The sequence below is a fragment of the Mustela nigripes genome, chromosome 16, assembly GCF_022355385.1.
Source record: "Mustela nigripes isolate SB6536 chromosome 16, MUSNIG.SB6536, whole genome shotgun sequence".
NCBI lineage: Eukaryota > Metazoa > Chordata > Mammalia > Carnivora > Mustelidae > Mustela > Mustela nigripes.
Window position 1 is genome coordinate 46,944,250 of NC_081572.1, and position 13,194 is coordinate 46,957,443.

Genomic DNA, 13,194 nt, shown 5'->3' on the forward strand with positions numbered 1-13,194 from the left:
CCCTGAAGCCTAAGCCTTGCCTCCTACTGGCAACAGCATGCCCATCTCAGTTTATGATTAACTGCAGGGGATGCGTGACCTTGTTCACGGCCTCTGTGCCTCTGCTTTTGCTGTTCCAAACCCTCCTGCTGTGTGAATACCCCTCACTCAGCACAGATGCCGTCTCCCTCCTGTGGTGCTCTCAACCCCGTCCCTGTAATGTCTTGTGCATGTTCCAGTTGCTACAGTTCCAGGTGGTTTGTTTTTTTTTTAAGATTTTATTTATTTATTCATCAGAGACAGAGAGAGCACAAGCAGGCAGAGTGTCAGGCAGAGGCAGAAAGAGAAGCAGGCTCCCCGCCGAGCAAGGATCGCGACGTGGGACTCGATCCCAGGACCCCGGGATCCTGACCTGAGCTGAAGACAGTGGCTTAACTGACTGAGCCACCCAGGTGCACCAAAGTTCCAGTTTTTGTACTCTTTTGAAATTTTCTGTTCATTCCATCATTTGGCAAATATTGATTGTGCAGCTACTATGTGCCCAGACTCTAAGTGAGGATTAGGGCGGTGAGCAAACCAGATTCTAGCTGAAGGGCAACCGGTAGCCAAGGAAATAAGCAGAGTAGCGTGTTGGGGGCAATGAATGCTCTGGAGAGAAATAAAATGGACAAAGAAGACCCAAAGGGGGTATCAGGGCAGGGCCTCCCAGGGAGGGAAGGGAAGGGCCAGAACACATCCCTGGGGGCTTATAGACCCCCCCCCATTGGAGAACCTCTGTTTTCCTCTCAGTGAAAATGGGAAGCAAAGGCACCCAAATGCTGGCTGGAAAAGAGCCTCCCTCCAGGTAGAAAATTGTAGCAAAGTCTGCTAGGAAGAGGTCAAGAGTCTGGGACAGCAGGACAGGAGTGAGAAGTGACAGGAAGTGACATCTGCCTCCTTCCCCATTGGGTGGCACAGAGAGACAAACATCTGGAAAGAGCAGAGGAAGGGGCTTCCCGATGCTTCCTTCCCTCCCAAGTATCTCTGGTTTCCTGGGTGACCACACAGAGGGAGATTTCCAGGCAGTCATTCCTGGTTCTTGGCCTTGTCTCCGCCCTTCAACAGGAGGGCAGATCTGCGCAGAGGAATCCCCCAGCCTGTAGTGCCCCAGGTGGGAGACGCTCCATCAGGGGGGCCCTGACACCCATGCACATGGCCGGGAAGTGAGGGGTTCCAGAAGATGTGCGTGCATTGGCACATGCTGGGGGAGCTGCGTGCGTACGCACCGGGACTAATGCCTCACCTTCTGCTGACCTTATATAACAGGGACATCCGGAGAACAGCCTCTGGCAGTTGAACTTTGGGAAATCTAGGAGAGTTCCGTGCCAGGCTGAATCAATCAGGGCCCCCTTGCCCAGGGCAAACACTGAGGCTCCTTTTGAAGAGTGGACAGGAGCCCCACCCTAGCCTCCAGAGATGCATTCTTGCATTTCAGAAGAGAAAAAAAATAACAATAATAAACCACCCAAGGCCTAATCCCTGAAGCTGGGGCTCAGAGGAAGTCGAAGTTAGCTAGAACCCATATTCGAACAGTGTTTTTGTTCTGGTTACCCATACTTCCTGGGCAGGGACTCCGGGGCCAAGTGGGCGGGAAGAAGGGTCCTTAAATGCTTCCCCTCTCAGCGGTGGCTCATTCCAGAGTCTCAAGACGCTAGGAAAGGCTGTGTCAGAGGTAATCTTCTCCCCGACCCCCTTCCCATCCCATCTCCCGATCCCGTTCTCTCTCTCTTTTTTTCCCTAGGGGGGTATATCCAGCATCTTTCGGCCTCACTTTGCTCACCTGTAAAATGGACTCCTAACAGTTCCATCTTCATGGGCACCGACACGGAGTTTTTGCGTGGATCAAAGCGGGTGACTGAGGGGGAGTCAACCATGGGGACTCCTTGGGGGCAGAGCTGGCACAGGTGAGGCAGGTGGGATTCCGAGGAAAGGAATTCCATCAGCTCCTCTTGGGGTGCCAAGTGCAATGTTAGATGCTCTCCAGCTCCATTAATCTCTGTAATAACTGAAGGGTGATGCCATTATGAATGCCATCCATAGAGAGGACTCCTTCCCACATACCCCATGGTTCTGAGTACTGGATCTGGGCTCTTCTACTCTGGGCTGCCCAGCCTTGGTGGCCGATGGCCAGAGCCTGCTGCCTTGGTTTGATCCCCTGAGTCCAAGGACAGAAGCAGGACCATCCTGCAGAGCTGTGTGGCTGGGGTCGTGGTCAGCTGGGATGCCCGGCTGCAGGCAGAGCCCCTTTTCTCTGCGCAGAATGCCTGGGGTGGGGGTCAGCACCGTGGACAGGGGACGCTCTGGAAGTTATCAGAAACCACTGGCTGGAATTTGAACTGGATTACACACACACTCTCTCATTTCCATTTTGCAAAAATGTATATATACCACATATACATATATACCATATATGTATACCATATATACATATATGTATATCTGTATAGTTTGTGTGGTATATATAATTTTTCTGCGAAGTAGAATTAGCCTTATTGTGGGTTTTCTTTTTTTTTTTTCTTCTGATATTAGAAGTTACAAAGTATCTGAAAATGCTGGGCTATCTCTGGGCGGGATGGTGAGGAATTGCTGAGGGAAAAGGGAGACTTTTCTTTGTGCCCCTTTCCTATCTTTTCACTTTCTCTACCATGAGCGCATGTTACCTATTCAAAAAGGTACAAAACATTTTTAAAAAGGCAAGCTCGTTGCAAAAGAAGTCAAACATCATAGAAGATGAGCACAAAGATCGCTACTAATTCCACCTCTACCTGTCATCACCATGTTGGGGGTTATCCTTCTGGTCTTTTCTTGCGTGTGCAAGAGCACACGTACATACATGTGCGCATGTGCACACACACTTCTACGTGCATGCCTCGTGTTCCTACTGTTCTGTAACCCGCTTTCTTTCTTGTATCTTGTGCTTATGCCTTGTGCCTAGGACACATCAAGCTCTGAGAGCAAGAGAGCTCTACCTCCCCCCTAAATCCTGTGCAGTCATCCATTACACGAGTGCTGGGTACCGCATTTCCATTGCCACTGGCCATTTAGTATGTTTCCAGTAGTCCTCTGTGGTATACAACCTTGGTGACCTTGTTTTTATTCATGAATGCTTGGGAATGCTGTGATTTCTGTGAGCTCCTGAATGTGGAGCTGCAGTATCATAGAGAAAAACATTGTAAAGGCTTCTGCTAGAGGTTGCCAGAGGGCCCCCAGAAGAGCCATCCCAGTTTGCCAGTATGGTTTTTTGCATGGCTAGCAGGAATTCCTTCCGCACTTGTGTGTGCAACTCAGAAGCTAAGACCGGTGCTGGCCCACACCCTGTGTCTCCCAGGTGTTACAGGCACACTCTGGTTTTCTGGAATCAGCTGGCTGTGGAATCACGACCTGTGTGAGCCAGTCTAACCCAGAAACCAGCCGGGCTGCATGCACCTGGCTCTTGGCATGTTTGCCTGTCAGGGTCTCCAGCTTTGCAAGCAGGCGGAGGGGGGAGTGAAGGTTGAGAGATGTCAGGAAGGACCTGCCCCAGCACACAGCCCAGAACTCACCGCCAGCAATTAGGGTCGCGAGTCATTGCTCCCTGACTCTCCCTGCAGTTTTGTCATCAGCTCAGCAGGTATGGGAGGGCCAGAGGTTGGGATGTCTGGGTTAGGGAGCTGAGAAGGCAAAAGCATGCCACTTTCCCAGCACTCTTCCTATAAAATTAACTCGGTGCAGGAGCAATGAGAGTGCCAGCTCTCAGCCCCCAGGTCCAAGGTACTCTCTCCCCACAGGCACCATGAGCAAAATAAGCGAGGTCGTGCAGCGGGCCAGAGCCGCCTTCAACTTGGGCAAGACCCGCCCGCTGCAGTTCCGGATCCAGCAGCTGGAGGCGCTGCGGTGCATGATCAAGGAGCACGAGAAGGACATCGTGGGCGCGCTGACCGCAGACCTCCACAAGGTGCGCCCCGTGCCCCCAACACCCCGGAGGCGTGGGACAGCAACAGGAAAAGTCGCTGCTCGCTTTGGGGACATCTGCTGCGCGCTGGCGGTCTGTGCCCAGCTATTTGCCTAGAACCTCAACTAGCCCTCAAAGCACGCTGCCCCTGGCAGGACCTTTTTATAGAGGAGGAAAAGTGAAGCTCAAACCATCAGCCCCTGAGATGGGGCGCTCAGGCCACTCCTTCCGACCCATTTCGAGCCCCAGGTTCCCCTGCAGCTCAGCACACGGGCAGCAGCTCCTTTCCCCCATCTGCCTCCCATTTCCTCCTGGCTTCACTTCCTTCTCCACCCAGCCCAGAGCATGAGGCCACCGTTTTTTCGCCATGACCTGTGGACAGGACACCGTGAACTTCCGGTCTGCTTATTCCCTTAGCCCTCAGCCCAATGTAGGGCCACCTAGTCCACCCCCCAGCCCAAGAGAACATCCCAGCTTGGCATCCCAAAGGGCCCCTCCCTCCCTCTCGATCCATCCCTCACCCTGAGCAAAATCAGACACCTGCCAATTCTCAAACCCTTTATCTTGCTGCCCCCAAGACGCCTGGCCTTGATCCCACAGTTCGATTCTGCCTTGGAGAAGAGCAGGGGCTTAGCTGGAGCTTATCCCCCTCCTTGGATAGGTCATGGGCTCCTGTATTTTTACAGGAGTTCCTTGTCTTAAAACAAAAGCTTCACAACTTCTGTTTTGCTCTTTCACAGCCAAAGTTCATGGAAGAGCTGTGTGTTCTGACGTCCTCTCCTCCTCTCTCCTCACCCCTGCATAGTGGCTTCCTCCCCACCCACTCCAGGAGGATCCCTTGAGCCCTCCTCTCCCTCTCCCTCTGCTGCTGAGGGTCTCCTGGATTTTGTCCTCTCTTTGGCTGTCTTTTTCCTGGACCTCTTTCTTCAAGGTGGCCTTCTTAGGGCTCCATCCTGGGTTCAAGGCTCATTTCAACCTAAAAGCATTCCTGGCGCACCTCCACTGGGTTCTCCCCACCTTCACATGCCTGCCCAAATCTGAGGTCCTGGGAGGCACCATGAACTTGACATGTCCAAACCTGCCTGGGCCCCCAACACTGTCAGAAAGGGTCCCTCATGGGTCCACCACCCAGGTGGCAAGTCCTCAGCTTGGCTCGGACCCCCGTGCCTTCTCTGGCCCCAGCACCCAACCTGGGGAGCCCCCCGTGAACATCCCCCATCACCCTGGCTGCAACATGCCAGGCTGTGTCCAACATGCCCACCCAGCCCTGACCTCCTGGGAGGTCCAGACCACACTCCCATTTTTCAGATGAGGTCCGGAGAAGGTAGGCAGCTCATTCAGGGTCCCAAATCCAGGGAACAGTGTGTCAGGACCACACGATCTCGACTCCCTCGATCTCTAGCCTATGAGCTCACACGGAGCCTGTCTCCACTACAGAATGAATGGAATGCCTACTACGAGGAGATGGTTTATGTCCTAGAAGAGATCGAGTACATGATCAAGAAGCTCCCCGAGTGGGCTGCAGATGAGCCCGTGGAGAAGAGTCTCCAGACCCAGCAGGACGAGTGTTACATCCACTCGGAGCCCCTGGGCGTGGTCCTCGTCATCGGCACCTGGAACTACCCCTTCACCGTCACCATCCAGCCCATGGTGGGCGCCATTGCTGCAGGTACATGGGCCCCCTTTCAGGAGGGAGTCACCAGGGATCACAGTCCCACCCCTACTGAGTGTGGCCAGAGAGGGTGGGGAGCTCAGGCCTGGGGGAAGATAGAGACCTGGGTCAGGTCAAGTTCTGATGAATCTGTCTTTCACGGGGTCTGATGGACTCAGAACAGATGGGGCTCCAGGCTTGGTCCCTGGGAGGGTAGGACTCTGAATCCCTGTGCTCTGCAGGGAATGCAGTGGTCACCAAGCCCTCGGAGCTGAGTGAGAACATGGCGAACCTGCTGGCCACCATCGTCCCTCAGTACCTGGACAGGGTGAGGTGCTCTCCGGGTCTTTGGGGCTTGAGAAACTGCATTTTTGCAGCAAGAGGCTAAGCTTTGGGTTGGGGCAAGGAGAGCTGGCCTGTCCCATAGAGGTGAATGGAGTCCTGGTGTCAGGAGAGGGGGGTCTGTTTGATGGGGGCTGTCTCACCAGGGTTGGGGGGGGAGGAGGAGTAGTGGTCTTTCCTGAGCCTCATCTCTCTCCTCACGTGGAAGGACCTGTACCCAGTGATCACTGGGGGCATTCCCGAGACCACAGAGGTGCTCAAGGAAAGATTTGACCATATTCTGTACACCGGGAACACCGCCGTGGGGAAGATCATCATGATGGCGGCGGCCAAGCACCTGACCCCCGTCACGCTGGAGCTGGGGGGGAAGAACCCCTGCTATGTAGACAAGGACTGTGACCTGGACATTGCCTGCAGGTGAGGTGTGGTCCAGCCCACGCAGACCACAGTCTTGATCTGAGTCTTAAAGCCTCTGGCTTCTGCCCGCCTGAGAGCTCTCCTGCAGAGCTCAGTCCCTCGCACCTTGATCCTGCGCTGGTGGAATTGAGATGCTCATCTGGGGGCACCTCCTGCGCCTTGCGGAATGTGATCTAATCTGGAATTTTCATAGACGCATCGCCTGGGGGAAATTCATGAACAGCGGCCAGACCTGTGTGGGCCCCGACTACATCCTCTGTGACCCCTCCATCCAGAATCAAATTGTGGAGAAGCTGAAAAAGTCCCTGAAAGTGAGTGAGCATGGGCCCCCTCCTCCCGCCCCGGAGGCTGAGTGAGAGAGGGGCTACAAGGTAGTGGGGGGGGCAGTCTAGACTTTAGAAAACACTGGACATTTTTTTTCTGATCTTAAAAGTAATCTACACTCATTGTAGATAATTTGGGAAAAGATTATAAAAGAATAAAGCGTAAAGCAAAAAAAGAAAAAAAAAAGCTCCTCTCAGAAACCCACCACCCCAAGGCAATCACTACTGACTTACTGGTATGTTCCCTCCCATTTCCTTTCTGTGAACGCAAACATTTGATCCTAATGCCCAGTCCACACGACTGTGCATGTATTTCTTTCAAACAATGCTGTCTTACTGCAAGTCACATGCTGTGGACGTCTGGAGTGCCCCAGATGTCATGGCAGTCCAGTAGCCCTTGATGTCGCTGTGCACCTGCTGGGGTGGGGCCCACCTTTGCTCCCAGGCCAGGTCACCTCTCAGCCGATGGCCATAATGAACGAGCACATCCTTACCTGAAGCCTGCCTCCTGTTTTCTGTAGGAGTTCTATGGGGAGGATGCCAAGAAGTCCCGTGACTACGGAAGGATCATCAACTCCCGGCATTTCCAGAGGGTGATGGGCTTGATGGAGGGCCAGAAAGTCGCCTATGGAGGCACGGGAGACGCGGCCACCCGATACATAGGTGTGTGTGCTCGCCTTTGGTAAGGGGACCGCGCCCTCCCCAACTTTGCCCTCAGCTTGGCGGGGAATGAAGAGCTCCGGGAGGGGCTCAGGTGGTGGCAGGGCACAGTGCCTGCCCCCTCTCGATGTGGACCCTGTGTCCCCCGCCCCCCGGCCCCACTGCCGCGCGCCTCCCCGCCCTTCTGTTTATACACAGTTCTCCCCATGGTCTGCTGGGATGGAGCCCGGGCAGGCAGAGGCCTTGTCAGGTGCCCTGCCTGAGACTCGGCAGCACCCCCTTACAGGAATGGAAGGAGGAAGCTAGATGCCAGGCTTGCCAGGTAGGTGGGGGTCTCGGCAACGGCTGACTCTCGCTTGCTTCCTGCCTCAGCCCCCACCATCCTCATAGATGTGGACCCCAAGTCCCCAGTGATGCAGGAGGAGATCTTTGGGCCGGTGATGCCCATCATGTGTGTGCGCAGCCTGGAGGAGGCCATCCAGTTCATCAACCAACGCGAGAAACCCCTGGCACTCTACGTGTTCTCTCTAAACGACAAGGTGGGCCTGGGGTCCCCTCCCTGCCAGGGTCTTGGGCTTCCCAAAAGGGCATCGTGTGAACAGGACCCAGGGGTCCACAGAGCCAGATTCAGATCCAGATTCGGTGCTCCCTGCTGTGTGATCTTGTGCAAGTCGCTGAACCTCTCTGAGCCCCTTTCTCATCTCTGAAGCCAGTTGTTTCCCACAAAGTACAAAACATGTGGGGAGAGTGGGAGACCCCAACTGGGGTTCAGACTGCAGTATGGCTCTGCCTGGCCCTTGAGGCTCTGGGATGCACCCAGACAGGGTGGGGAGGGACTGGGGTGCCCCAGGAAGAAGACTGAGGCAGGGGCTTCATGCCGTTGCAGGTGGTTAAGAAGGTGATTGCAGAGACATCAAGTGGTGGGGTGACGGCCAATGACGTCATCGTCCACATCTCTGTGCACTCCCTGCCTTACGGGGGTGTGGGTGAGTCCGGGGCTGAACTCACTGCCCACCTGTCTCTCTACAGATGTCCCCCCCCCATCCCAGCCCTGGCTTGGGAGTTCAGGAGAGAACCTCAGACCCCCACGAGCTCTCCCCTGTGGGTCTCTGGCTCCTGCCAGTGTAGCCACTAGCATGTTTGACCTTGAGATCCTAGAGGTTCCTTTAGGCCCCCTGGTACACCAGGCCTGCTTCATGGAGGCCCTGAGAGAGGGGACACAGGCCGGAGGTCACACAGCCATCTAGCGGTATCGCCAAAACCGAACTCTTCAGAACACTCTCTATTGTCCCCTGGGAGGCTCAGAGAAGGGTGCCTGAGGGTTGCAGGTGGGAGCTGGGGGAGTCTCAGGCCACTTGGGGTGACCCAAGGGCCTCTCCCTGCAGGGAACAGTGGCATGGGGTCCTACCATGGCAAGAAGAGCTTTGAGACCTTCTCCCACCGCCGCTCCTGCCTGGTGAGGCCTCTACTGAATGATGAGTCCCTCAAAGCCAGGTACCCCCCGAGCATGGCCAAGGTGAGAGGTTGTCCCAGAGACCAGGCTGCTGGGAGCCACCAGGCCCATGCAGGACACACGCCTTCCTGTCCCCTTGTGTCTTCTTCACAGATGACCCGTCACTGAAGTGGACCTGGCTTCCCCATGCTACACCACTGCCCCTCTGTCCAGCCGTAGGAGGATTGCTCCTGGAGCCCCCCCACTTGCTCCTCTGTGATCAGTGCATGTCCCCATTTCCTTCTGGGCCCCGGGCTTCCCTTCCCTAGGTCCCTGCCCCTTTGCTGGACATAGAGAGACCAATAAAAGTTCACCAGCCAGACAAATGTGTGTGTGTGTTTCCCCCATCCTCTCCAGTCCCATCCCTGCCCCCAGTCAGTTCTCATCCTGACTCAAGCAAAGATCTCCTCAAAGTCCCACATTGGCCCCCAGGGCTTGAGGCAGGAGGCACTGGTGTCAGGGAGACATTAACCTTGCATCTAGACAGTGGGCATCAGCTCCATATCTGCGAAGGGGATGGCCAGGGAGGGTGTCTGATGGCAAATGGCTCAGAAATGCAGGCTGATGTTCTCCTCTCGAATTAGGTTTGACCCCTAGGTCAGGGGTCCCTTGGTGAGATCACGCAGTCGTCAACATGAACCCCCTAGGTGATTTCCGAGGGCAGATCCTGGGCAGGAGGCCAGGAAGCAAGGTGGACCCTCAGGACCCACGGTACCTTATGACTTTTGGTCAGGCAGCATCTGGTCCCAGGAGACTGGCCTTAGAGGCCCGAGGAGCAAAGTACAGGGTCTGGGGAAGGTGGTCTGAAGCGGGAGCCAAGAAGCAGCCCAGCCTGGCCAGCAGTTGCATGGGGGCAGACTGGGGAGATTGGCCAAGGCCAGCCTGCCTGGTTTACAAGCTGGCAGTGGGTACCAATGACTAGGGCTGGCGGCTCTCCGGGGTACATGTCAGGGGGCTCACAGGAGTCCTCATGGTGAAAGCAGAGCATCAGCTGTACCAGGCCCTGCGCCAAAGACTCCCTGCTCCCAACCAAGGCCAGCCTTGCACTGGGCCCAGGACCCCTGCCTCTCTCAACTTTGCCTGCTCCTGACCTTAACTCACGTCATTACCCCTTTCCCCTCCATCACTGCCCTCCCATTCTGTGCCTAGTCTCTAGTATCTCACATCTTATTTACCCTCCTCCCCCCAAACCCAAATACAACCCCAAATAAAAACACCTGCGCTGTGTGTCCCCTCCAGTGAGGGGAAGGGAGGGGGACCAGGCAGACAGCGAGTCCTTCTGTATCGCTTGGACGTTCCCTGTGTGCACCATTTACTTATTTTGCAAACACCCAAATTATTGAATAATAATGAAACCAGAATCCTCCCAAAGCCCACGACCCCTCTAGTTACTGCCTCATGTCTCTGTGGTCCTTCCCCGGGACAGACTCCTCTGGACAGTAGGTCATCTGCTCTCTGACAGCACTTTGCTTCCACACACCTGACCCAGCCATGTGAGCCTGTGTCACGTCTACTCTGTTGGACTTGCTCTTGCCCGGATGCCCGAGAGTGGACAGACTCACCATCCCATCACCCCAACAGCCTCCCCGGTCCCATTGCCAGGCCACCCCTCCTTCCAACACTCCCTCACCTCTAGGGTCCTGGGATTCCAGGACCGTTCTCCCCCAACCCTCTTCCCAAATTAAAGTCTCTGATCTCAGCCCTAAGCGTTTTTTGTTTTTTGTTTTTATAAGATTTTATTTATTTATTTGACAGAGAGAGAGACAGCCAGAGAAAACACAAGCAGGGGGATTGGTAGAGGGAGAAGCAGGCTTCCCGTTGAGCAGGCAGCCCGGTGTGGGACTCCATCCCAGGACCCTGGAATCATAACCTGAACCGAAGGCAGATGCTTAACGACTCAGCCACCCAGCTGCCTGCCAGCCCTGAGCTCTTGATTCATAAATCCACCTGCCTACCTGACCCATGAACTTGGAATCTTTTTTTTTTTAAGATTTTATTTTGTTTATTTACTTGACAGAGAGAGATCACAAGTAGGCAGAGAGGCAGGCAGAGACAGAGAGAAGGAAACAGGCTCCCTGGTGAGCAGAGCCCGATGCGAGACTCCATCCCACAACCCCAAGATCATGACCTGAGCCGAATGCAGAAGCTTTCACCCACTGAGCCACCCAGGCACCCTGAACTTGGCTTCTTAATAGTAACATAATGGCTTGCACACCCAGGACAGAACTCTTGATTTCTCCCTAAACCAACGTGACATTGCCCTCCGGAGCAGTTCATTCGTCTCTGAGCCCCCAGATGAGATCCTGGAACAAAAACCGGATCATGTCGGGGCGCCTGGGTGGCTCAGTGGGTTAGGCTGTTTCCTTCGGCTCAGGTCATGATCTCAGGGTCCTGGGATCGAGCCTCGCATCAGGCTCTCTGCTCAGCAAGGAGGCTGCTTCCTCCTCTCTCTCTGCCTGCCTCTCCATCTACTTGTGATTTCTCTCTGTAAAATAAATAAATAAAATCTTTAAAAGAAAATGTTTAAAAAAAAAATCGGATCATGTCACCATGGGAGTAAATAATAAAAAGAGGCTTTGTCCCCCCACCTCCCGTCAAAAATAAAGAAACAGATTTTTCTCCCCTGGTAAATAAAGACTGACTTCCAAAAATTTGTCCTTGCATGTACTTTCTCTGTCTCTTTGAAACCTGTGGAAATCTTTTTTTAAAAGCTAAAAAAGCCTCTAGCCAGCTTAGTGGGTCAGGAGCTCTTTCTCAAGGACCTGGGAGCCGCCTTTTTTTGAAAGAGCATCCGGGGAAACAGCGCCTCCTATCGCCTCCGGTCGGAGCTGCACTTGGCCATCACTTGGCCACAAGTTGCAGAATGACCTACTTCCAGCCATAAAGGTAGATGTTTGTGTCCCAGAGGAAGCCCGTTAGTTAGCACAGATAGTGCTGGCCCCAAGGACCAGGTGAAGTTAGAATGAACCCTATGTGACAGATGGTGCTGTCGACGGACTAGTTATCGTTCATCTTGGGGTCGTGTGTGGGACGGAATGTTCTGCCTGGCTGTGTAAGGTGGTGGGATTCCTCCTGTTTCTGCCTGGAGTGTGCATGCCGTTCTGCTTTAATGCCTTCTCCATCACAAATCTGTTTTGTTTCTCCACTACCTTCGTGGAGAGGTTTCCTGGGTAGTGAGATTTAGGTTTTAATTCCATTCGCCCAGCAACACGCTCTGTTTAAAATCCTGCCATGGCTCCCTGCTGCCCCTAGAAAAAGTCCTCAGGTCCATAAATCGCCCTGCAAAGGGCTGTGTGATGTGGGCCCCACCTTACTCTCTGACCCCAGCTGACACCTCAAACTCCCCATCTAACACATACATTAGCCAAAGCCTCATCATGGCAGGTGCATCTCATCACACCTGTCTCAGCCCAAACCTTACCAACAACCCCCCCAAGTCTTTCTCCATTCTTTATCACTCAACCTGCTTTGTGTCTCCAAAACACTTGTTATCATCTGTCTTTATCTCAATCTGTTCATCTATTTACAGTCTGTGTCAACCCATTAAAATGAGAGCAGTGACCTTTGTCCATTGTATTCACTGTATCTCCCTGAGGCTAAAACAGTGACCAGTGCATAGTAGGTGCTCACTAAATATTTAAGTGCATGAATGTAAATGGTGACATTGGGGTTTCTTGCTCCAAATCCCCCCTTCTTCCTGCCATCTTCTCATCTGAAGTCACCTGACTTTAGATGACTACGAGCCCACGGGAGTCGACTGGGGTTGAAACAGCCTGGAAGCTGAAACCGTATTAACCCTAAAGATAGCATCTGGGTCAAAGACTTTGTGTCCCTTGTCTTCCCTGAGCTGAAGCCCCATAGACATCGTTCCCCACCCCCACCCCAGGCCAGAGGCAGGAGGAAGGAGACCGCCTTAGCTGGTCCCCAGCCCTCTTTCTCTCCTTCAGTGCCATCCCCCTGCAGCCCTATGAGTTAGTCTCATGAGCCCATTCACAGATTAGGAAACTGAGGTGAGGAAGTCCCGTGCCTTGGTCTCATGTCACTGCGCCCGTCACAGTCCAGCATCCCTGGAGCACCTCCTCTTTCCTAATACCATGGAAATGTCACCTGGTGACATTTTGAGTGGTTCCTCCAAATGCTTATGTGAAGGGCTATTGAGACATACGGAAGCTTCCAGTTCAGAGAAGACATGGCCTGGGTTTTCCAAGGACTTGACCTATTTCATTCCAGAGGGGAGATTTAGAGCAGATAGGTAAAACTCCGGATTCTCTTTCTCCCGCCTCTTCCTCTCCTTCCCACCCTCCTTTTCCTCTTCCTTTTTTCTATTATCTTCATCAAACATGAACCTTGCAGCGTAACC

General features: G+C 53.8%; 1 protein-coding gene across 2 annotated transcripts; it reads left to right on the forward strand.

The window, feature by feature from the left end:
- Nucleotides 1-1,900: 1,900 nt before the first annotated feature.
- On the forward strand, nt 1,901-9,147 carry ALDH3A1 (aldehyde dehydrogenase 3 family member A1). 2 transcript variants are annotated; one of them, XM_059378618.1, is made up of 11 exons: nt 1,901-1,922; nt 3,786-3,952; nt 5,387-5,618; nt 5,843-5,928; nt 6,151-6,359; nt 6,553-6,670; nt 7,204-7,345; nt 7,715-7,881; nt 8,229-8,328; nt 8,728-8,858; nt 8,949-9,147. In XM_059378618.1, the coding sequence occupies exons 2-11, from the start codon at nt 3,791-3,793 to the stop codon at nt 8,961-8,963; spliced, it is 1,362 nt and encodes a 453-aa protein (XP_059234601.1). In that variant the 5' UTR covers nt 1,901-1,922; nt 3,786-3,790; the 3' UTR covers nt 8,964-9,147. The 2 variants fall into 2 exon arrangements, with proteins under 2 accessions (XP_059234601.1, XP_059234600.1); XM_059378617.1 differs by lacking the exon at nt 1,901-1,922 and adding an exon at nt 3,455-3,628.
- Nucleotides 9,148-13,194: the final 4,047 nt, after the last annotated feature.